Below are 25,490 nucleotides of genomic sequence, written 5' to 3'. Positions count from 1 at the left end.
AATCACTTGAACCCAGAAGGTAGAGGTTGCAGTGAGCTGAGATCAAGCCATTGCACTCCAGCCTGGGACAGAGAGGAAGACTCCATCTCAAAAAAAAAAAGAAAAAAAAGAAGCATAAAGAAAAAAATGAAACACCACTGTGCTAAATCTTACTAATTTAGAACAAGGAATAAAGAAAAACACATGTCAAATCTTTGCAGTTTGACAGAGGGGTGGTGGGGATACACTGCAGAAAAGTTACATTCAAAACTTTTTAAAGAATGATAAAAAGAAAATGCTAGGAAAAAAAGCCACTGAACCAAATGTAGAAAGACAAAGTTGAACCAATGGCTATACTAATACATTTAATCTAACACTTTTATGTATTCTCACTTATAGATCTTTAGAATTCTCACTTACAAAGGAGAATAAAGAGAATCTTGGTTTTTGTACTGTTTGCAATGCAGAGGTGTCACCCATCATAACTGACAAATAGTTCCATTTTAAGGCCTTAAACATTGCTAAATACATCTGCAAGAACTTGTTCTGTTGCCCTTTCCAAGGATAAACACCAGTAAAGACCAGTTTGAGTTGGAAAGAGGACTTTCCATTAGAGAGTAAAGAACATTTCATTTCTATGGTACGGCAGCTCCTCAGACGTGATTGTATCTGTTGAAAATAATTAGGACCAAGAAGCAAGCAACAAAAGCCACCAAGGAACTGAAACAGCACTAGTGTCAGGGCAAGAAAACACACATCCTTTATACATATTCCCACAGTTCTCACTCAGAGCCTAGTCACTTTCATTTTAGACTGAATTCTAACACATTTAGCCATCTAGTTTCTCAGGGCACAGCAAATCAGAGATAGCAAATTAGAAAATGTAGGAGTTTCTGACATGGCAGGCATTTATTTTTTACTTAACAGACTACAAGTGATTCTGATGCAGTCAGAATGGAGAAGCCACTGTCCTAATATTCTAAGATAACGTGAACTTTCCTTATGCCCAACATATTGCTTAAGAACAACTGAGAGTTTGTTATGATTTATAAATGTTTTAAGAAAAACTTAGCCGGGTGCGGTGGCTCACGCCTGTAATACTAGCACTTTGGGAGGCTGAGGCAGGTGGATCATGAGGTCAGGAGTTCGAGACCAGCTTGGCCAACATGGTGAAACCCCGTCTCTACTAAAAATACAAAAATTAGCCAGGCATGGTGGTGTGCACCTGTAATCCCAGCTATTCAGGAGGCTGAAGCAGGAGAATCGCTTGAACCTGGGAGACAGAGGTTGCAGAGAACCAAGATCGTGCCACTGCACTCCAGCCTGGGTGATGGAGAAAGATTCCATCTCAAAAAAAAAAAAAAAAAAAAAAAGAAAAAAGAAAAACTTGTTCAAGTTTGGGCATGTTAGGGTATTGTGGAGCATTCACTTTGATAAAACTCTTCATTTCCCAGATGGAAAGAGGGGAGGTAATACTAAAGGACATACTACCAATAGTCAATCTGCTCACAGGGTAATTTCTACTGAAACCATGCAGATACTATGAGTGAACTGGGGCACTTGATGCAGAATGAAATAATGGCAAAAACTGAAAGAAGTTGAGGTTACACGAAGAGAAACATCGCATTAAACCAGAGTAGTCGCAACGCCAACAACCTCTCTATATAGCAGAATCTTCCAAACAAAATAGTTAGACTTATACTCACCTTTCTGAAAAATCAGAGTCTATAAATTTTCTAGCCCGTTTTCTATCACTAAAAAGGAAAAAAGATAGCATAAAAACAACACATACTTAGAAATACAATTTAATTTCATTAATACTTTATTATAACTTGTCTAATTATACATTGAATATATTTGAAGACTAAAACTAACAAATACAAAAGATAGGTACATAAAATAAATCCTAATTGTATCATGTGAACAAGATATCACAACATAATAATCATAGGTTGAAAAGAGCTCAATGAATAGTTAGGGAGGAAAACACTGCAGACCTGCAAACAAGACAGAGAAAAATCTTCTTCACTCTGTGAAATACTGACTATACCAGACAATCCTGTCACCTCCAATATAAGGCACAAATGGGGCTGAAAATATCCAGACCCTGGTCATTTCCAAAGTGGGCCAACACTGCTGGCACAGGCTTGGCTTTCACGTTATAATCTTTCAAGGCTATATAGAAATCCAGGGTAACCTTAGATCTACACAAGAATGTTCATGAGGATTGAGTAACGCCCATAGGATTACAGGTAATTCTGTCATTTCAGCTCATTTGATAATGGAAAAGTATGCATATACAAAACTCTTCTGTCTTTAATGTATTTGTACATGTGTGTAGGCATGTATTTATGTATATTAATATGTATACATCTTAAAGCACTTTGCCAGGATTATTAATTCACTTAATATCCTTGAAGCAAGGAGATTCTTACTGCACTAAGATTTACCATCTGCTTGCTCAAACTCACATATGACAGAATCACCAATGCAGTATTCCACCATGTAAATAACTTCTAAAGTAACAAAACATCTCAAGTAACAAAACGAGATTTTCAGCAATTTATCTTATTTATTTTTCTTTTATGGAAGTATGAGGTACTAAAATGATAAAGAGTAGAGAAAGGTGTAAGTATTTTACAGGCAAAGATGAAACACATAGAAGTTTGTACTAAAAGTGACAAATTAGTAACATAGAAGAGATATTGATTCAATTGTTCAGCGTTTAAAAAGAGGAAATTTAATAAAAAAATTTATTTGGCCTCTTTTCCTAACCTTTTCTGGTTTTTAAGGAAATAATTCATAGGGGAAATTCTGAGTATAGCCAACACTTAATATTTAACTCCTCTTTTATGTGAGTTAAAAATATATAAAAATATAGTTTTTATATTTCCAAAGCAGTTAAATGTTATAATAAAAGTAGTCCTATTCCAGAGTTTAAAAAGTCACGGCGTTCAGTTATGATTTATTGTACTGTTTTTTTCTGTTTAAAAATAGTTGTTCCAGAGATGATTTATATCTAAGATATAAAGTGAAATAAAATAGGTGATTTTAAAGGAAAAACATTTGTTTTTAAGAACTAAACTAAAATAAAACAAGAACAGAAGACAAGATAGTGAGAAAAAAATGTCTAAACTTCTTTTTTAAGGTTTTAAAAATAGTAACTTGCAACACTCTTACCCAGGGACCCAGCCAGTAGCTTCTGCTATGTGTGTCTGAGTAACCATTGCTGGTGCAGGGGTATATGGACTCCCAATCAGAACACTTCCTGAACTGGTTAGTCTCTGTGGTGTGCTTATAATCTGTAAAGTCAGGAACAAAGAATATGATATTCTTAATTATTAAGAAAAGCCTACAGGCAGAAAATAATGTTGATTGCTAACCTACATATGAGGAAATAAAAGGTACTTAATGTCAGTCATCTAAGAATATAAGCAATGCCTTTGATTTACTTATATCCTAGGATCTTAATGCACAAGTATCCTGAATACTGACATGAGGTCACAATTCAGGTTTCAGCAAATGAATGGCAATTTGGAAGGATTAAGTAGAGAACTGACAATGCTTCAAAAATCAGAAAAATGAAAAGCTTTCTTTGAAACTGAGGAAATGAATTGCAGTACAGCTTGATTTACTAGAACCAGGGTAAGAGCAAATCAGACTTCCACAGTCCATCATACAGTATACACAAAGATACTACCCAGCTTGGATAATTATATAGATGCAATTTTATCCTTTTTAAAAAAAGTATTGGACAGGGAGCGGTGGCTCGCGCTGTAAACCCAGCACTTTGGGAGGCCAAGGTGGGAGGATCACCTGAGGTCAGGAGTTCAAGACCAGCCTGGCCAACATGGTGAAAACCCATCTCTACTAAAAATACAAAATTAGCCAGGTATGGTGGTGTGCGCCTGTAATCCCAGCTACACGAGAGGCTGAGGCAGGAGAATCGCTTGAACCCAGAAGGCGGAAGTTGCAGTGAGCGGAGATGGCACCATTGCACTCCAGCCTGGGCAAAAAAAGCAAAACTCCATCTCAAAAAAAAAAGTATTTGATGTTATTAAATACTCTTTGAAGACATTTTAAAGACCATAAAACATTCTACCATGTGGATTTATTATTCTCTATTAGACATATATGGATTTTTAATTGTTCACTATTATAAAGAATGCTGTGATAAACATTTTTGTACAAAGACCTCACCCTTAATTTCTATTTCCTAAGGCTAGACTCCAGAAAGGGGATTAATGGAACCCCTAAAGACTTTTTTAGAAAGGTACCTTATATGTGTTACCAAATTCCTTTCCAGGTCTTAAAATTTTCACTGGTTAAAAAACAAAACATGTTCTTCCCAAAGACATTTATAATAATTAATACAAAAAACCTAGCAGCCTAGTAATAGCTTTAGAAATATTTTCATGTAAAAAAAGGGGAAGAGGCACGCTCCAGTGAATGGGGATATTAATGAAACATGATTGGACCCTATTGGATAATTATTGAAGCAACTGTTGGGTATATAGTTCTATTTTTGTAAAGTTTTGAAAGTGTTCATGATAGTAAGTTTTAAGTCCCAACTCAGAGAGAAAAATATCTACAGGGACTACATGTAATTGAATAAGTCCTCAAACAAGAGAAATAGTTCTATTCTACTGCCTTATGCAAGACAAAATGCTAATTAATTTTTATCTCCCTGACCAAATGAAACATGTTTCTGCAGCCAGGGTGAATCATTAAATTCATTGCTAACTTGCTCCATATATAACTAAAGGGAAGGATTAATAAGCATTTCAAGCTCTTCATTTGCATTTGAAGGAGTCAAACAATAACCTCTGAAGCATAAAAATAGTTCAGACCTAGTTATTAAAGTCTAGTCAACATGTATTCATTTACCAAGTATTTAAGAATCTTAGCTAGCTTCTGTTTATGTTTGACTATGTTAGTTTGGGGCTAGGAAGATGTTAGTACCTACAATTGTTTATGAAATAGTTTTAGTAAGTTCATTCTGTAGTTACAAAAATAAAAACAAAAGTTAATAATACTGACAGATGTCTGGAGAGTTCTGATTATGTACAACACACCAAGGGTATTAAATAAGGCACTCAGAAGTTTGCCTCGTGCGAAAACATAAAAACAGAAAATGTGTCTGTACCTCTCAATGAATTCTGCCTTGCATTCCAAGTATGCTTGCATTTCCCACTCCACACATCTGGTCCCACATCCCCACTTTCAATTCAGTGCAGGATCTTTAGGGGTGGAGAGTAACCTGCTAAACTATGTCCTTTGCAGGGTTTAACACAGTGGTAGGGGATGCTCATAGGAAAGGCACAATAAATATTTACTAACTGGGATAAAATACTCAACTTTTAAAATAATAAGGAAAAAAAGTAACTTCATTTATTGATATGCTAAAAGGATTATATAAAATCCACTAAAAAAAAAAAAAATAGTTTCCACCAATCACTACATCACATTCTCTATCATGCTGACCTTGGGTATGGACAGCTTATGAAGAAAAATGTGAGTTATCTGATTACCCTCTGGTCGACTCTACTCCTTGAACAGCAGTGTCTACAAAGCTATTCCAAGCATTCCAATTTACCCTTGAAATGCATTGCATTACTATTGCAGTATTATTACTAAGGAGATCTTTTTCTATATGGTATTAGCAGCCTACATGCTTGGTTTTGCTGATTTACAGGGCTTTGTAGAAAAAAAAAAAAGCTGGGCATGCTGGCTCGTGCCTGTAATCCTAGCACTTTCTGAGAGGCAAATGCAGGAGGATCATTTGAGGTCAGGAGTTCATGATCAGCCCGGCCAACACGGCGAAATCCCTACTCTATTAAAAATATAAAAATTAGCTGGGCGTGGGGGTGGGCACCTATAATCCCAGCTACTTGGAAGGCTGAGGCAGGAGAATCACTTGAACCCAGGAGGCGGAGGTTACAGTAACCAGGGATCATGCCACTGCACTCCATCCTGGGCGACAGAGTGAGACTCTATCTCAAAAAAAAAAAAAAAAAAAGAAAGAAAAGAAAAAAGAAAGGAAGGAGGAAGGGAAAGAGGATATAGAGAAAAACAGGCTATCTTTAGGAAAATGACTTTGAAAGTGAATTCTAGTTTACATTTTCTTTTTTTCCCTCCCTCATTGTCAGATTGTTAGCTGATATTCTTTGCTGATTGGAGAGTGATTAGCAACACTCTGCTCCTTTCTCTTAGCACAGGGCCTGGTACACAGCAATTCCTTAATAAACATTTCCTGCATGAACAAATTACAGAGATGACACACTTGAACAGGAAAGATAAGGTCTAAGAGTATGTGAGATACGGTAAGTTACTAAACTAGGATAATGAGAGTGAAACGTAAGAAATAAAACAAAAGGAAAGTCAGTGAGACTTGAACAGCCACAGAATATAAGAAAATTGGTTTACAGGATGATGAGTCAGTCATGCTTTCTAACTCTGAACCTTAATTTTGAAATCCCAGGCCAGGCACGGTGGTTCACTCCTAAAAATCCCCGCACTTTGGGAGGCTGAGGTGGGTGGATCATTTGAGGTCAGGAGTTCGAGACCTGCCTGGCCAAAATGGTGAAACCCCATCTCTACCAAAAATACAAACAAAATCAGCTGGGTGTTGTGGCACACGCCGGTAATCCCAGCTACTCAGGAGGCTGAGGCAGAAGAATCGCTTGAACCTGGGAAGCGGAGGCTGTAGTGAGCTGAGATCATGCCACTGCACTCCAGCCTAGGCGACAGAGCGAGACTCTGTAAAAAAAAAAAAAAAAAATTGAAATCCCAAACTGAAGTATTAAAGTTGGAGGTAAAAATATACTTTTAATATTCACTTGATACGATAAGGAAAATAGAGTTTTAAATTTCAGAGTGCTCTTACCCAAAATCCAGACATCCTTAATTTAAATGTTATGTGGTTTCTCTGATAATAGAATTAGTTACACTGGGAAAATCAGATAGCAATTGAACATTATTCTGAACATTTTCCTGCCCTCAATCAACATATTTTATGTGCTACTGCCATCTACAGTTTAAAAAGCCAAGAGAGCATATGTATTCCAAAGGGAAAAAAATTACAAAATTATAAAGTGGTATATTAAGAGATTTCACTATTTGATGGAATTTTGGTTTTCACTGTAAGAAACATGCAGTTTTCACTCTTCTAAAATAAGACAGTCATGAGACTATCTTATACAGTTGACCCTTGAATAACATGGGCTTGAACTGGGCAGGTCCGCTTATACATGGATTTCCTTTCACTTCTGCCACCCCGAGACAGCCAGATCAACTTCTCCTCTTTCTCCTCTGCAGCCTACTCAACGTGAAGACATCGAGGATGAAGACTTTTACGATAATCCACTTCCACTTAATGAATTATAAATGTATTTTCCTAATGATTTTCTTAGTATTTTTTTCCCTAGCTTACTTTATTGTAAGAATACAGTATACAATACATATTAACATACAAAATAACATTAATATAACATAAAATGTGTTATTCGACTATTTATGTTATAGTAAGGCTTCTAGTCAATAATAAGGTATTAACAGTTAAATTTTGGGGGAATCAAAAGCTAACCATGGATTCATGACTGCACAGGGGCTGTGTCCTTATCCCTTGCATCATTCAAAGGTCAACTGTATAATCATAAGATCTATAACATATAACTATAAGAGAGCCTATAAGAAAAGGGCAAGTATCTTCAACCGAAATAAGTACTGCTAAACTAGTTTCCATAACCACAGAAAACAAATGAAAACTTTTCATGGGGCCTTTTGAAATTTCTATCTACCATTAAGATTTGGCTTCCAAAAGACACGTGAAGTTCAAAGGGCAAGCAGAAACAGAAGGCTAAGAAGCAAATCGGTGAGTTTTTATCCAAGAATTCTTTAACTAAACAAAAACTTTTTAAAAAATCATGGATGAGGGAGTTAGAGGAGAACCGATAATGGCTCTAACTGGGTGTCTTAGTCCATTCAGGCTACTATAACAAATCACCTTAGACTGGGTAATTAACTAATTAATTTTCTTTAAAGTCTTCCGCAAGGAGTACAAAACTGGGTAATTTACAAACCATAGAAATTTATTGCTCACTGTTCTGGAGGTTGCTGAGAGGTCCAAAATTAAAGTGCTGGCAGATTCAGTGCCTGGTGAGGGTTTATTCTCTGCTTCAGAGATGACGCCTTCTGGTTGCATCCTAATAGCAGAAAGGGTCCAGGGTGCTCCCTTCAACCTCTTTTATAAGGGCACTAATTCCATTCATGAGGGTGAAGCCCTCATGACTTCATCACTTCCCCAAAGGCCCCGCCTCTTAATACCACCACAGTAGGGATAAGGTTTCAACATGAATTTTGGAGGAACCCATTCAGACCAGAGCATTCAGTTCCTGGCCCTCTAACATTCCTATTTCACAGGCAAAATACATTCATTTCATTCCATAGTCTCACAAGTCCTAACTCCTTCCCCAAATCAGATATGGGTAAGACTCAAAGGTGCAATTCATCCTGAGGCAAATTCCCCTCCAGCTGTGAGTCTGTGAAATCCAACCTGTTTCCAAAATACAATGATGGGACAGGCACAGAACATGCATTCCCACTCCAAAAGGGAGAAAATAGAAAAGAAGAAAGGGATAATAGGTCCCAACCAATCCAAAACCCAACAGGGCAAACATTAACTTTTAAGGCTTCAGAATAATCTTTGACTTGATATCCTGCCTTTTGGACACACTGGAGCAGGAGTTGGGCCCCCAGGCTACCAGGGGCCCCCATCCCCATGACTTTATTGGGGGCAGCCCATGCTCAGTTTTCCTGGGTTAGAGTTTGAGTCTTCTGCATGTGGCTCTCCCAGGCTGCAGTTGCATGCTGGAAGGTCTACTAGACTAGGGCCTCAGGGAGCGACCCCGCCCCTCTCAGCTCCACTAAGCTTTGCCCTGGCGAGGGTTCCCAGTGGTGGCCTCACCTCTGTAGCAATTCTCTGCCAGGATCTGTTAAGGCTCTCCAGGGCATCTTTTGAAATCTAGGTGGAAGTTATCATACCCCACAGCATGTGCACCCTGTACCCACTGGAGATGGCATCACTCAGACACTGCCAAGGTTCACCACCTGTGCCCTCTAGAGGAGCAGCCACATATATACTTGCACTATATTTGGGCCTACTGGAGCCACACCTGGAATGGCTAAGGAGCACTGCGCCAAAATTTGGGGAGCAGACTTGACACAGTGCCAGGAAGCGATTGCTAGGGTTTCATTAGCGCCCAAAGCCCCTCTTTTGATAGTTCTGTCCCCCATGTCTTGGCACTCTGGGCCTGTGATGGGAGGAGCAGCACCGATAATCACTGAAATGCTGTGGGTTTATTCTTCCATGTTTTGATGAATAGCACCAAGCTTCCACCCATGCACACTAGTCTTCTTTATCAAAAGGTGACTAGGCCACTCTTTTGGTGTTCTCTCCAGAACATGCTTTTTTATTCTTTACATGGCCAAGCTGAGAATTTCCCAAATCTTCACTTCTGATTATAAATTATATCTTTAATTCACTTCTCTCTTCTCACATTTTACTATAAACAGCCAAGAGAAGCCACGTTGATCCCTAAACACTTTGCTTAGAAATTTCTTTGGCCAACTATCCAATTTCACTGATCCTAAGTTCCTCCTTCCACAAAACATTAAAACAGGAAAACAGGCCGGGCGCGGTGGCTCAAGCCTGTAATCCCAGCACTTTGGGAGGCCGAGACGGGCGGATCACGAGGTCAGGAGATGGAGACCATCCTGGCTAACACGGTGAAACCCCATCTCTACTAAAAAATACAAAAAACTAGCCGGGCGAAGTGGCGGGCGCCTGTGGTCCCAGCTACTCGGGAGGCTGAGGCAGGAGAATGGCGTAAACCCGGGAGGCGGAGCTTGCAGTGAGCTGAGATCCAGCCACTGCACTCCAGCCTGGGCGACAGAGCCAGACTCAGTCTCAAAAAAACAAAAACAAAAACAAAAAAAACAGGAAAACAATTCAGTGAAGTCCCTTGCCACTTTTTTGGTTGTTGTTGTTTGGTTGTCTTGTAGTGACCCCTCTGTCAGGGTCACTACAGCCTTGGACTCTTGGGCCCAAGTGATCCTCTCTCCTTAGTCTCTTGAGTGGCAAGGACTATAGGTGCCACCATGCCTGGGTTTTTGTTTGTTTGTTTTCTGAGACAAAGTCTCGCTCTGTTGCCCAGGCTGGAGTGCAATGGTACAATCTTTGCTCACTGCAACCTCAGGCTCCCAGGTTCAAGTGATCTTCCTGCCTCAGCCTCCCAAGTAGTTGGGATTACAGGCACCCACCACCATGTCCGGCTAATTTTTGTATTTTTAGTACAGACAGGGTTTCACCACGTGGGCCAGGCTGGTCTTGAACTCCCGACCTCAAGTGATCCACCAGCCTCGGCCTCCCAAAGTGCTGGGATTACAGGTATGAACCACTGCACCCGGCCTAGCTAATTTTTTATTTTTAGTTTTTTTTTTAGTAGAGATAAGGTCTCACTATGTTGCCCAGGCTGGTCTTGAACTACTGGGCTCAAGACATCCTTCTGCCTTGGCCTCACAAAATGATGGGATTATAGGAATGAGCCACTGTGCCCAGGCTTTTGCTACTCTGTAACAAGGATGGCTTTTCCTCCAGTTTCCAATAACATGTCCTTCACTCCTGTCTGGGACCTCATTATAATGGCCTTTACCATCCATATTTGTGCCAACGTTCTGTTCATGGCCACAGAGGTACTCTCTAAGAAGAGTGAGGCTTTCTCTACAGCTCTCCTCCTCTTCTGATTCCTCACCAGAATCACCCTTAATGGTCCATTCATCTCAAGAGGCTTTTTCCAGCCTGTTCCTCTGAACTCTTCCAGCCTCTGCCCATTACCCAGTTCTAAAGCCATTTCCACAGTTTTAGGTGTTTGTTCTGGCAGCACCCCAGTTCTTGGTACTAATTTTTGTCTTAGTCTGCTATAACAAAATATCTTAGCATAGGTAATTTATAAATGATAGAAATGTATTTCTTGAAGTTCTGGTGGCTGGGAAGTCCAGGATCAAGCCAGCAAATTCAGTGTCTAGTGAAGGTTCACTCTCTGCTTCATAGATGGTACCTTCTTGTAGTGTCTTCACTACAGGAAGTGGGGCAAAGAGCTCCCTTCAACTTTTTTTTTTTTTTTTTTTTTTTAGACGGAGTCTTGCTCTATTGCCCAGACTGGAGTACAGTGGCACGATCTCTGCTCACTGCAACCTCTGCCTCCCGGGTTCAAGTGATTCTCCTGCCTTAGCCTCCCGAGTAGCTAGGACTACATGTGTGTCACCATGCTCAGCTAATTTTTTGTATTTTAGTAGAGATGGGGTTCCACTGTTTTAGCCAGGATGGTCTTGATCTCCTGACCTCGTGATCCACCTGCCTCGGCCTCCCAAAGTGCTGGGATTACAGGTGTGAGACACCACACTCAGCAATTTTTGTATTTTTAGTAGAGATGGGTTTCACCATGTTGACCAGGATGGTCTCAGTCTCTTGATCTCATGACCTGCCCACCTCAGCCTCCCAAAGTGCTGGGATTACTGGCCTGAGCCGCCGCACCCAGCCTCAACTTCTTTTATAAAGTCACTAATCCCCTCCATGAGAATGAAGCCCTCATAGCTTAATCACTTCCCCAAAGGTCCCACCCCTTAATACCATGACAATAGGGATTAAGCTTCAACATGAATTTTGGAGGGACACATTCAAGAGATAGCAATGGGGTCTTACAACCATTAGGAAACCAAAAACGAAATTCTGATTCCTGCCTAAGAACTCAGAACTGAAAAAAGGACCTCAGAAGTAGGCGGACAAATTAAGTACTTGGGATGGCCCAGTTGAAGGTAGAGTTCCAAATCTCCTCTCCTTCTTGTGACCTTTGTTCTGCTGATCCTGAGATTTACAGTAACTGAGTTAGTACCACACATCACTACTTATTATTAACAGAACGGGACCACGTAAGGGCTAACATGCATGTTAGTTCAAACTGACAATGGGAGAAAAATTATATATGTTTCCAAAGGATAAATTCACCTTGGGGTATAGCAGCATTAAACAAACAAAAAATAATAGAAAATAATCTCTCAAAACAGAAGAGTACTGTAAGGGCAAGACTCATAAAAATTTGAGTATGTTTAATTTTGGTACTTATATAATCACATTTCAAAATGCAGATTTTAAAGTTGAGTGTTTTATCTCATTTGCACCTATAGTAGTGGCTGAGGAGGGGAAAATGCTTAGCAAATGTTTGAAAATATAACCTGAGCTACCTTGAAATGAGGGCTCTTATTTGAGCTTAAATCTCCATGAGGTTTGGAGCTAGACTACATTCTTCACATACTTACAGTAAATTGTGTTGGATCTTTAGCTTGATTTCTGCAGATGATAAACAGTCCTCAACTAACCAAGGAAAATGTCATGTCAAGAATGTGTCCTAAAGTCTTAGAGACTTTCTGAAACCATTAGGTATGTTAAAAGATATTTTTATCTAAATAACTTTGCATTTAACATAGTCCACAGTGCTGTTGTACATTGTGGGCGAAATTTATTCTTATTGCTCTACAGATGAAAAGATGAAAACACTGGCAACAAAGAGTTATTGCTTAAATGTTTGAGTACTTTTACTAATGGTGGGTAAGGCCATTTAAATTAGACTTAGTTTCAGAGTAGTGGAATGCAACCTTGTTTATACATAAGTCTGCTGAAAGTGCTACACACTTCACGCTCTAGCATAATTAATGAATGACTTTAGAGAAACAGTTGTTTTCCATTTTTCATTCATTATTTCTACCACTAAAGATTAAAATAAATTGGTATATTGTTTTTTCCCCAGAAGCCTTTAATGAAAGGAATTTTAAATAATAGCTCCAGATGTCAATTAACTGTTGGGTCTCCGATTCCATTTATGTGAGAATACATAGTTTAGAGCAGTAAAGGTTATTTTATAAGAAAAAGAAAGGAGGAGGAGGATATAAAGCATAAAACATTTCAAATCAATTTAAACAACTAAATACAAGAGAAACCTCACAGAGAGCAAAAGACTTAAAACTACACATCCAGAATCCACAGATTCAAATATGTGAAAATTAAATATTAAAGAGCACAATGACTTTCTTTTTCTCAAGCTCAAGACTTGACCAGATACACTCAGATAAAAACAGAATGTTTTTTAAAAGTGACTCAGATAACTGAAATTAATTATAATTTTGTTTTTTTCTTTTTGAGACAGGGTCTTGCTTTATCACCCAGGTTGGAGTGCAATGGTGCAAACACGGTTCACTGTGACCTTGACCTCTTGGGCTCAAGCAATCCTCCCGCCTCAGTCCTCCAAGTAGCTGGGACTTCAGGCATGTGCCACAGTGCCCAGCTGTTTTTTGCAGAGACAGGGTTTCACCATGTTGCCCAGGCTGGTCTTGAACTCCTGAGCTCAAGTGATCCACCTGTCTCGGCTTCCCAAAGTGTTGGGATTACAGGCGTGAGACACCTACCACTCCTCGTTTAACTGGAATATCTGATCAAACATATTTAATGCAATTATCCTTTAAATTAGTCTTGGCTAAACAAAGTTTCAATTCTAAGATTTGATAATTTTCTTACCATTTGGGGTCCAACATTCACATTTATTGGTCCTAAGGTTTTTGGTAAAATCTTTGTAGGTGAGTTGGTATTGGAAACTGGAAATGCAACAAATGAAATGTTGCCTGAAATGATACCAAAACATTAAGTTAGTATTCTGCAATACCAAGGCCATTTTCTAGCTACATACACCCATGGTCCTAATTCATTTTGTTGAGGTAATTTATAAATATCTTAGGAAGCACATTATGAACAAAATACACCTTACTGAAAAGCCATACTAATGATTGCTTTGTTGTAAGGAATACAATTAACTTTGCTGCATAAATAATCTTATTTATATTTTACTGAAAGTCTATAAAATAAATAGTTTCAATTATTTGACAATTAACTATGAAACTTTCAGTTGGTCTTTTAGAGGAAAAAGTATTTAGAGAATATATAATGCAAATCACAGTTTATATCAGAATTGAGAAAGAGATCTTTAATAGACATGATGGAACAAATAATATATTTGATGATGAAACATAACATGAAAAGTAAAATAACTATTTAAATTTCTTTATAGTACAAAACATCGAGACTAAAAGCTAACATATTTTCAAACTGTCAAATTGATAATGCTTTAGGGTTTTATAATACTAGAGAAAAAACATGGTGCTAACTAGTTATTAATACTAGAAACAGTAGGATCTGTACCGTGTTTTCAAGTGATCTCAGTACTTTAAATTTCAAATTACCATAGCAAACTGCTACCAAGAAAATTCCCCTCTAAAGGAAAAGCCAACCTATTATTTTCTGAACTATAACATCAACTACTTAATTACCCCGACAAACTTCAGCTTATCAGTGTTTCTCTTAGAAGATAACAGTGTAACAAAATATATCAAAGGAGATCATCCAGGAAGTATGTGAAAGGCCAACACTAAAACCCGGGGACAAACAACATTTAAGGGTAGGACAACAAAGACATTTCCTTCTTAGTTGCCTTCCTCAGATGACCCCCATCTTCCAAAACTTGACCACACTCTTTAATCCCCTTACTATTTTTTTTTTTTTTTTTTGAGATGGGGGTCTCTGACACCCAAGCTAGAGGGCAGTGATGCAATGACAGCTCACTATAGCCTCAAACTCCAGGGCTCAAGTGATCCTCCCACCTCAGCCTCCAAAGTAGCTGACACCACAGGCATGCGTCACCACACCTGGCTAATTTTTTTTATTTTGTAGAGATGGGGTCTTGCCATGTTGCCCAGCCTGTGCTTCAAGCAGTTCTCCCCCTTAGCCTCCCAAAGTGCTGGGATTAAAGGTTTGAGCCATGGCACCCAGCCTAAATGACTTCTTTTTTCTTTTTCTTTTTTTGAGAGTCTCGCTCTGTCGCTCAGGCTGGAGTTCAGTGGCGCGATCTTGGCTCACTGCAACCTCCGCCTCCCAGGTTCAAGTGGTTCTCCCGTCTTAGCCTCCTGGGTAGCTGGGATTCCAGGCACCCGCCATCATGCCCGGCTAATTTTTGAGTTTTACTAAAGATGGGGTTTCACCATGTTGGCCAGGCTGGTCTCGAACTCCTGACCTTGGGTAATCCGCCTGCCTCAGCCTCTCAAAGTTCTGGGATTACAGGCATGATCCACCGTGCCTGGCCCAAAATGGCTTCTTTCATCTCTGCTCTGCACTTTCTGCCTCTTCAGGGATCTCACCCATCAATTATCTACTCTGTCTCCTGAACTTTCAACTATTCCACTGGCCCTTTCCCTTCAGTTTTTGTAGAGTTCATTTTCCCCCTAATTCCACAAATAAAATCAAATTATATTTATTGTACCCACTCAGCAAGTCCAAGTACCCAAATCTGCTTCTACTTCCTGTTCTCACTCTTGATATATGACTGAGCCCTTGTATATGATCACTGAATCCACCCAATGATCCAATCTAGAAATGATCTTCAGATCTTCACTCCATCTCCTCCTCATTCAACTGACCACCGTATTTGTTATTTCCTTATTCTAGTTCCTTTATGCCAGCGGTCCCCAACCTTTTTAGCACCAGGGACTGGTTTCATGGAAGACAGTTTCTCCACAGACGGGGGTGAAGGGAGGTATGGTTTTGCAATGATTCAAGAACATTACATTTATCGTGCACTTTATTTCTATTATTATTACATTGTAGTATATAATGAATTAGTCATACAAATCATCACAATGCGGAATCAGTGGGAGCCTTGGGCTTGTTTTCCTGCTACTAGAGAGTCCCATCTGGGAGTGATGGAGACAGTGACAGATCATCAGGCATTAGATTCTCATAAGAAGTGTGCAATCTAGATCCCTTACATGCACAGTTCACAACAGGGTTTGTGCTCCTATGATAATCTAATGCCGCTGCTGATCTGACAGGAGGCGGAGCTCAGGCGGTGATGTGAGCGATGGGGAGTGGTTGTAAATACAGATGAAGCTTTGCTCACTCACTGGCTTGCCTGCCTGCCACTCACTTCCTGCTGTGTGGCCCAGTTCCTAACAGGCCATGGACTGGTACCTGGTGGCCGGTTGGGGATCCCTGCACTATGCTGCTGGCACTCATTTAATTTGCAACTTCATATCTGGTTTGAATACAGTTACCATCTAACTCAGTTGATTGACAATACTGGCTGTCCAATGGAATCGCCTGGGGAACAATGAACAATACCAATGCCTTGGATCCTAGAGCTGCCGATATAATTGATCTGGGGTGAACCTGGGCATCAGGCCATTAAACATTCTCCAGACAGTTCCAATGTGCGGCCAGGGCTGAGCACCATCGCTCTTACCAGATATCCTACTTCTAACAGCTTTCCTAGCCACTCCATGCATCTATAACAAACCATTCTTTCGACTGGCAAAACTGTTCTGAACACTCCCCTAATTATGGTTTTTAAGGACTCCACAACACTTCCTAAAAGCCTCTCAGACTCCTCAACATGGCACAAAAGCTCGCAGTGGAGATCTCACCCCTGCCTCCTTTCACAGCTTCATCTTCAGTTCCTCCCTCCACATGTACCCCGCAATCCAACCAGATTAAATACTTTACATTTCTAGAGAGGCCCCAATTCAACCAACTGGCTTTGGCATACACCTTTCCATCTGCTGAGAAGGCCCTTCTCTACTGAGCCAACTCCTACCTACTAGCACTTCAAAATGGATGGCTTCCACACCATTTTCTGAGCAATTATTATGTCCCCAGAGTCTGTTCCAGAGGTTTCCTATATATACATACATATATGTATGTACATATAAATATACACACACATATAAAGTGTACATATACACATATATACGTGCACACACACTCTATTGTCCTAAGCATCGATGAGGAAAAAAGTATATATATATATACACACACACACACACATTTTATGTGTATGTATGTATGTGTGTATACTTTTTTCCTCATCGATGCTTAGGACAACAGTGTGAAATAGATTATTAGTGACCCTATTTTATATATTAAGAAACTGAGATTGAAATTAAATACAAGGTCCCATGGTAGTGAAGCCGATAGCTCCACCTCCAAAGCCTCTGCTCTATGCATCTCCTCCTTCTTAAAAGCTGTCCCATCCCCTGTGGTCTAAATTCTGGATATTCCTCTTCTGGCTTCTCATAAAACCTGTTATCACTGACTTTTAATCCTATTATAAATGGGCTACGTCTCTCAGCTTTGTATCCTAGCACCTAGTTTAGTCCTTGGAACAAAACAGGTGCACAAATGATAAAAAGTGTTTGATCAGCCAAGATTGAAAGTATTACCTTTCCTAATCTGGATGCCAAACTTCCTGCAATACAGCTTAAATTACAACCCTTGTTATTTTCCCAACCAAGATCATAACTCATACTGAGTTTGAAATCAATTTAAACAGCAGGTCCTTTGTTTATTTCGCTTTTAACATGACCGAACTGGTATTATCAAATAAAGTTTCCCTACCTTGCAATTGTGCAACTGATTTTCTTAAAACAAAATGTGGCCAGGCAGTGGCTCACGCCTGTAATCCCAGCACTTTAGGAAGCCAAGCAGGGCAGATCACCTGAGGTCAGGAGTTCGAAACCAGCCTGGCCAACATGGCGAAACCCTGTCTCTACTAAAAATACAAAAGTTAGCCAGGCGTGATGGTGCACACCTGTAATCCCAGCTACTTGGGAGGCTGAGGCATGAAAATCACTTGAACCGAGGAGGTGGAGGTTGCAGAGAGCCGAGATAGCGCCACTGCACTCCAGCCTGGGCAATAGAGCAAGACTGTCTCAAAAAAAGAAAAAAGAACAATAAATTGACAAAACAAAAATTATAGTCCAGAAATAATTTCACCTATATATGAAAATTTTGTATATGATAAAGGTAGTATTTCAAACCAATGATGTTGAAACAAGAGACTATCCATTTGGATAAAAGAAATTTTAGATTTCAATTTATCACATTGAACAAAAACAAATTTCAGAAAAATCAAATATTTAAACATAAAAATTAAAACTTAAGAAAAAATACAATAATATTTTTATAATCCTGGAATGAGGAAGGCCCTCCTCACCGTGTTACAGAATTCAGATATCTTAAGTGAAAAGACTGATGGATCTGACTACTTAAAAATGAAAACTTTATAGCAAGACTTAATATACTTAGAAGACAAATGTCAGGCTGGTAAACAAATGTGCAATGCACAGGTCATTTGATTACCATTCTTTAAAAAATTTTGTTTATTTAACCTACTGTTGTGAATTAATAAGAAAAAGGCAATATCCCAATATAAAAATAAATCCAGTATATGAAGAAATACAGATGCCATTGATCACATGAAAAGATGCTTGATTTTAATAATTAAAAACCTAACTTTTGGGCCAGGCGTGGTGGCTCACACCTGTAATCCCAGCACTCTGGGAGGCCAAGGTGGGCAGATCACAAGGTCAAGAGTTCAAGACCAGCCTGGCCAACATGGTGAAACCCCATCTCTACTAAAAATACAAAAATTAGCTGGGCATGGTGGCGTGTGCCTGTAATCCCAGCTACTTGGGGGGCTGAGGCAAGAGAATCGCTTGAACCCGGGAGGCGGAGGTTGCAGTGAGCCAAAATCATGCCATTGCACTCCAGCCTGGGTGACAGAGCAAGACTCTGTCTCAAAAAACAAAAAAACAAAAAAAACCCAAAAAACAATTAACTTTTTAAAAAAAGGAAACCTTTTTTGCATACTAGACTGATAAAAAATTAACAAGTCTGATAATGCACTGAGTTGGCAAGGATGTGGCAAAACAGGCACATTTTAAAAATACTGACTTGGCACCTACTACTCTATGTCAAGAACTAAGGCTAAGCATTAGGATATTCAGTGAACAAGCAACATTGTTCCCTGCACTCAAGGGAATAACATACTCTGTTAGTGAAGGGAATACTGTAGAGCCTTTCTGGAGGTTCTGACGATGTGTTGATGTGTTGATTTTAATTAGAAAGAAATAAACTGACCGTGTGTTAGAATACAAAATTCTACATAAATACTTTAAAAAGAATTCTGCACTTTTTTTTTTTTTTGAGACGGAGTCTCACTCTGTCCCTCAGGCTGGAGTGCAGTGGCGCGACCTCGGCTCACTGCAAGCTCTGCCTCCCAGGTTCACACCATTCTCCTCCCTCAGCCTCCCGAGTAGCTGGGACGACAGGCACCCATCACCACACCCAGCTATTGTTTTGGATTTTTAGTAGAGATGGGGTTTCACTGTGTTAGCCAGGATGGTCTCGATCTCCTAACCTCGTGATCCGCCTGCCTCAGCCTCCCAAAGTGCTGGATTTCAGGCGTAAGCCACCATGCCCGGCCTATAATTCTACACATTTTAAAGCTTTTTTCCATCTCAACAAATACCCTCTGTTGCCTAAGTGGTAAGCTAATGTCTGGCTTCTGTGATATCATGATTGACAATGGGCATACCCTCTGACTAGCAGTTCCTCTGGTGGAAATATAATAAACTAGGCAGATAAGAACAATTGTACATGTCCTGGGATTGGAGCACGGTGGAGAAAAGCAAAGACCTACAAACAATTTAAGTGTTTAAACATCATCTGGTACATGTGCATGATGGAATATTATATAGTCCCTAAAAACACAAGCATGTATCGCCATGGAAAACGTCCTATTATAAAAGAACACGATTACATTTACCTGAAAAACTACATATACGTCTATTTTTCACATAGTTTTATATATTCATAAAAAGTCTGCCAAGAGAAACCACAAATTTAATAGTGGTTAGCTCTGATGAGTAGCACGGAGGAAGCATTGTTTTACACTTTTTATTATTTGAAAAAAACATTTTATGAACATGCATGCACGTGTTTTAAAATTTTAAAAGCTACTGTCGCCAGGTGTGCTGGCTCACGCTTGTAATCCCAGCTCTTTGGGAGGCCAAGGCAGGAGGATCACGAGGCCAGGAGTTTGAGACCAGCCTGATCAACATGGTGAAACCCCGTCTCTACTAAAAATACAAAAATTAGCCAGGTGTGGTGGCGCACATCTGTAATCCCAACTACTTAGGAGGCTGAGGCAGGAGAATCGCTTGAACCCGGGAGGTGGAGGTTGCAGTGAACCAAGATTGCACCACTGCACTCCAGACTGGGTGACAAAGCGAGACTCCGTCTTATAAATAAATAAATAAATAAATATAAAAGTTACTGTCATTCTGAAAGAGAGAATGAATCAGCCATAGCTACTAAAACAAGTTGAAGATCTAGAAATGATTGTCTCATAAGTAGTAAAAATGAAATTTGCTTTAAAAGTAGTTAAAAGGACTCCACTAGAATTCCAATAGCTGTAATACCCAGAAATAAAAGCCATATGTTTAGACAAAACTTACTTTCATCAAATCAGCTAAGTTCAGCAGCAGAAATATATATATATATTTTCACTCAAAAGGACACCTTTAAATAGATTATAAAGATTCAGTCAACCAAAATTTCAGCCAGGCTGAGAGAAGTAAATAAAGTCTAAACAGTTTTTCCTAAGTGCGTGGCCTAAATTCATAGCTCCTTGGCAATAGGAGCTTGACACTGTCCAGAAGCTGATTCCTGGGACTCAGTGTATTAAAAACAACAATTTTTAAAGTTGCCTGGATTTTGGTTCTGGCAATTCCCTCAATTAACTAAATGAGATCAATCACCTAGGGAAGTGGCTAAGAAACAGAACTAAAAACTTATGCCAGATGTTGGCTCAGGCACAAGATTTTGGCTCAAATATTATTTCAATTTATTGAGTAATATTTTTGTTTTCCACTAGAATTGTCTAGACACCACAGATTTTTTTTCCACTCATAATTCTTTAGGGGGTTCCAGTTACAATTAATCACCTTCAATATGTCCAATTAAAATGAAAAAAAATCCAGTTACATAATTGTGGTTAGTCTTTATGATGCTTATATACATTTTTTTCCATGGCATAGACTTTCTTAAAAAAAAAGTTTTTGCTTGAATTAGCTTTAGGAAAAACCGTCTTCACCTAAGCCTACATCACATCCTCCTACAAGAACCAAATTGGTAACTTACTATAGGAAAGAATACATCTTTTTTGTGGATTTATAAATGTCTTAAATTAGAAGCAATGGTATAGACCATATATATAGGGTCCAACTTCACAGGACAAGCTAACCTATAACCTAAAATAAAAGTTTTTGGTTTGTTTTGAGACAGGATTCTTGCTCTATCATTCAGCCTGGAGAGCAGTGGCACTATCAGAGTTCACTGCGGCCTCAAACTCCTGGCTCAAGTTATCCTCCTGCCTCAGCTTTCCAATGAGCTGGAACAACTGGTGTGCACCGCCATGCCCAGCTATTTTTTTTATTTTTATTTTTTTGTAGGGAGGGGGTCTCACTATATTGCCCCGGCTGGTCTCAAACTCTTGAGCTGAAGCCATCCTCCCACCTTGCCAAAGCACTGGGATTACAGGCATGAGCCACCACACCCAGCATAAGTAAGTTAAAATGACCTAGATTGTGGTGGTGTATGTGTTTGCTGAAGTCCCAATTATACCTTAATGAAATGATGGAAAAATGTAACGTGGGCAAGTTCATATTAATTAGTAAGATGCTAATTATAGATTATACCATCCTCTGCTTTTCCTCTTCTGTCACCTCAACTGGCCCTTAAAAAAAAAATACAGGTAGTTCATCTTCTTGTCTAAAAAACATCCATTCAGCTACTGTCCCTTTTAAGTCAGTCTCCTGCATCATCACAATCTTTCCCTCTCTGCCAGATCATTCACATCAGTACATAAACATGCGTAATTTCTTCCATCTCAAAAACAAAAAACAAACCAACTTTTCTTGACCATCCAGTCCTCCAGTTACCAACTAATTTGTTGCCCTCTACAGCAAAACTACTCACAAAATCTGCCAGCATTTGCTGTTTCCACTTCCTCCATATCTGTTTCTTTTGAACCCTCTCTTCCCAATTTTCCCCCACAATTCCACTGAAATTCTTGGCCTTCAATTTACTTTAACCTTCCATCTACTCTGACACTTTTTAAAATCACACTTTAGAAACACTTTCTTTAGAAACACTTTCTCCACTTGACATCCAAGCCACCATTTTCTCCTGGTTCTCCTCCCAATCTACTGGCCACTCCTTCTCAGCCTTAGTTGCTGGCTCCTTTCTCTCTAAACATTTGGGAGCCCCTTAGCTCAGTCCTCCAACCTCTTGGCTGTGAGCCCTTCCTCATGAGATGATCCCATCTAAGTCTCCTGGCTTTAAATATGCTGATGACTCTGGTGTATTTTTCTTGGGATTAAATTTATCCCTCCAACTTTGGATTCACATATCCACTATCTTCTCATTATCTTCTCATTATCTCCATTTGATGTGTCATATGTATCCATATGACACATCATATCCAAACTTAGCATATCCAAAATCTAACTCTGGACTGCCCCCACCCCACCCAGAAACCTCCTTCTTCATCTCAGTAAATGAAAACTCTTCAACTGCTCAGACTGAAAAGATTACCGTTGAGACCTTGATTTCTCTGATACCCCACGCTCAATTCATTCATAAATCCTGCAAGCTGGATCTTTAAAATATAGCTTGAATACAAGCACTTCTCACCTACTCCTCTGCTATCACTCTGGTCCAGGACAACATCTTAGCTTGAATTACTGCAATAGCTTCCAGATGCAGCTCCATGCTGCTGCCCACCCTACCCCACAACTCTACTTCCATGCTCTCTAATACAGTAGTCACTAGACACAGGTGGCTACTGAGCACTTGAAATGTGGTCAGACCTGGATTTTAAGTTTATTTAATTTTAATTAACATATTTAAAAACTAAAGCAAATGAAGTATTTTCCCATTAAACACAGCTTTATCATTTTGATAGGGCTAGGTTTCACTTCAATTGTTGAAAATTTAGCATCTAAACTGAGATGTGCTCTAGTTATAAAATACACATCAGATTTTGAAGACTCAGCACGAAAAACTATAAAACATCTGACTAATGTTTATATTGATTATATGTTGGATGATAATGTTTTTAACTTTTTAATTTTATTTTCTCTCTAAGGAGAGATGGAGTCTTGCTCTGTCACCCAGGCTGGAGTGTAGTGGTGCGATCTCAGCTCATTGCAACCTCCGTCTCCCAGGTTTGAGCAATTCTCCTGCCTCAGTCTCCTGAGTAGCTGGGATTACAGGGGCCCGCCACCATGCCCAGCTAATTTTTATAGAGACGGGGTTTTGCTATGTTCGCCAGGCTGGTCTCAAACTCCTGACCTCGTGATCCACCCACCTTGGCCTCCTAAATTGCTGGGATTACAGGCGTGAGCCACCAAGCCCGGCAACATTTTTTTTTTTAAAGACAGTCTCACTCTGTCACCCAAGCTAAAGTGCAGTGGTGCGATCTCAGCTCACTACAACTTCCACCTCCTGGGTTCAAGCAATTCTCCTGCCTCAGCTTCCTGAGTAGCTGGGACTACAGGTGCCCACCATCACGCCTGGCTAATTTTTTTTTTTTTTTTTTTTGAGACGGAGTCTTGCTCTGTCACCCAGGCTGTAGTGCAGTGGCGCGATCTGGGCTCACTGCAAGCTCCGCCTCCCGGAGTTCAGCGTTTCTCCTGTCTCAGCCTCGAGGTACCTGGGACTGCAAGCCCACCACCATGCCTGGCTAATTTTTTGTATTTTTTTTTTTTTTTTTTTTTTTTTTGAGACAGAGTCTCACTCTGTCGCCCAGGCTGGAGGGCAGTGGTGCGATCTGGGCTCCTGCAAGCTCCGCCCTCCCGGGTTCACGCCATTCTCCTGCCCCAGCCTCCTGAGTAGCTGCGACTACAGGCGCCGCCGCCTGCCGGCTAGTTTTGTATTTTTTTTTTAGTAGAGACGGGGTTTCACCGTGTTAGCCAGGATGATCTCAATCTCCTGACCTCCTGATCCGCCCGCCTCAGTCTCCCAAAGTGCTGGGATTACAGGCATGAGCCACCGCACCCGGCATTTTTTTGGATTTTTAGTAGAGATGGGGTTTTGCAATGTTGGCCAGGCTGGTCTCGAACTCCTGACCTCAAGTGATCCACCCGCCTTGGCGTCCCTAAGTGCTGGGATTACAGGCATGAGCCACCACACCTGGCCGGATGGTAAGTTTTAGTAAATGTTTGTATAATGTTTTAATAATGTTTGGGTTCAATAAAATCCATCATTAAAATACATTTCACCTGTCTCTTCATACTATTAAAATGTTGCTACTAGAAAATTTGCAATTATATAAGTGAATTACATTATACTAGGAAACCCAACTGGTTTATCCTTCACACAGCACTCAGAGTGATCCCACTACATGGAGGAGTCCTCTTCGAAACTCTCCAACTGGCATCACATCTCATTTAGCTTGAGTCCTTAATGAGGGTTCACAAAGCCCTGTATCATCTGCAGTCCTCTTTCTGACCTTGTCACCTGTCAGTCTCTCCCTACTTCATTTCTCTACATTCACACTGATCTCTTTGCTGTTCTTCAATCCATGCCAACCAAATTTCTACTTCATGGCCTTTGTCCTTCAAGTTTCCTCTGCCTGGAATCCTCCCCCAGATATCCTAAGTGTCTTATTCCCGTTTCCTTCAAGTCTGCTCAGTCGACACAGCGGCAGAGATATCTACCACCCTGTATCAGCACTTCCTAATTTACTATACTTTATTTTTCCACCATAGTACTTACCTCTATATGACACATTACATATTTATATTGACTTATGTAATTACTCTCTGTCTTGTCACTCTTAGAATGTTAAGTTCTACAATAGGGGCTTTGCCATCTCATTCGTTGCTCCAGCTAGGTGTCTCCAGCACCTAGCGTAAGCAGAGCTTGATAAATATTTGTTGGATGAATAAATTGATAAGTACATGAATGTCTACATGCAAGCATATATACAAATTCATAAAACTACAGAATACAGTGACAACTGAGTCTCCTGCCATCCCGAATCACCACCAAAATATTCCCTTCCTTAGTGACAGCTGTGGTGCCAGTTTGTAGATAAGCTTCCAAAAATATCCTAGGCATATACAAACACATATGCAAAAATATCCTTTTTTTTTTTTAGATGGACTCTCGCTCTGTCACCTAGGCTGGAGTGCAATGGCATGATCTTGGCTCACTGCAACCTCTGCCTGCCAGGTTCAAGCAATTCTCCTGTCTCAACTCAGCCTCCTGAGTAGCTGGGATCACAGGCACATGCCACCATGCCTGGCTAATTTTTGTATTTTTAGTAGAGACGGGGTTTCACCATGTTGGTCAGGCTGGTTTTGAACTCCTGACCTCGTGATCCACCCGCTTTGGCCTCCCAAAGTGCTGGCATGGTGGGCCTGAGTCACCGCGCCCAGCCAAAAAAAAAATCCTTTTTTTCTATCAGTCTGAGTGTTGCTTTTATATCTATCTCAGATGTCTTTCCATA

The 25,490-nt window shown here is 40.0% G+C and overlaps 1 protein-coding gene across 25 annotated transcripts in view; it reads right to left on the bottom strand.

Annotated features, from left to right (window-relative positions):
• The window catches only part of TFDP2 (transcription factor Dp-2), a 208,237-nt gene that overhangs the window by 45,736 nt on the left and 137,011 nt on the right, over positions 1 to 25,490 (bottom strand). For 14 of the 25 annotated variants that reach the window (XM_021934791.2, XM_021934778.2, XM_009201589.4 and 11 more), the window contains 3 exons: positions 13,607 to 13,710; positions 3,160 to 3,281; positions 1,686 to 1,733 (listed from right to left, as the gene is read on the bottom strand). In XM_021934791.2, coding sequence (XP_021790483.1) covers positions 1,686 to 1,733; positions 3,160 to 3,281; positions 13,607 to 13,609 — 173 coding nt within the window. In that variant the 5' untranslated portion in view covers positions 13,610 to 13,710. Of the gene's footprint in view, positions 1 to 1,685; positions 1,734 to 3,159; positions 3,282 to 8,060; positions 8,184 to 13,606; positions 13,711 to 25,490 lie in introns of those variants that run through there. The other 11 variants (XM_021934785.2, XM_021934780.1, XM_021934779.1 and 8 more) reach the window with 5 other exon arrangements.

The sequence above is a fragment of the Papio anubis genome, chromosome 2 (assembly GCF_008728515.1).
Source record: "Papio anubis isolate 15944 chromosome 2, Panubis1.0, whole genome shotgun sequence".
NCBI classification, from domain to species: domain Eukaryota; kingdom Metazoa; phylum Chordata; class Mammalia; order Primates; family Cercopithecidae; genus Papio; species Papio anubis.
Note: the sequence above shows the minus strand (reverse complement) of the source record. Positions and strands in the feature narration are given on the sequence as shown.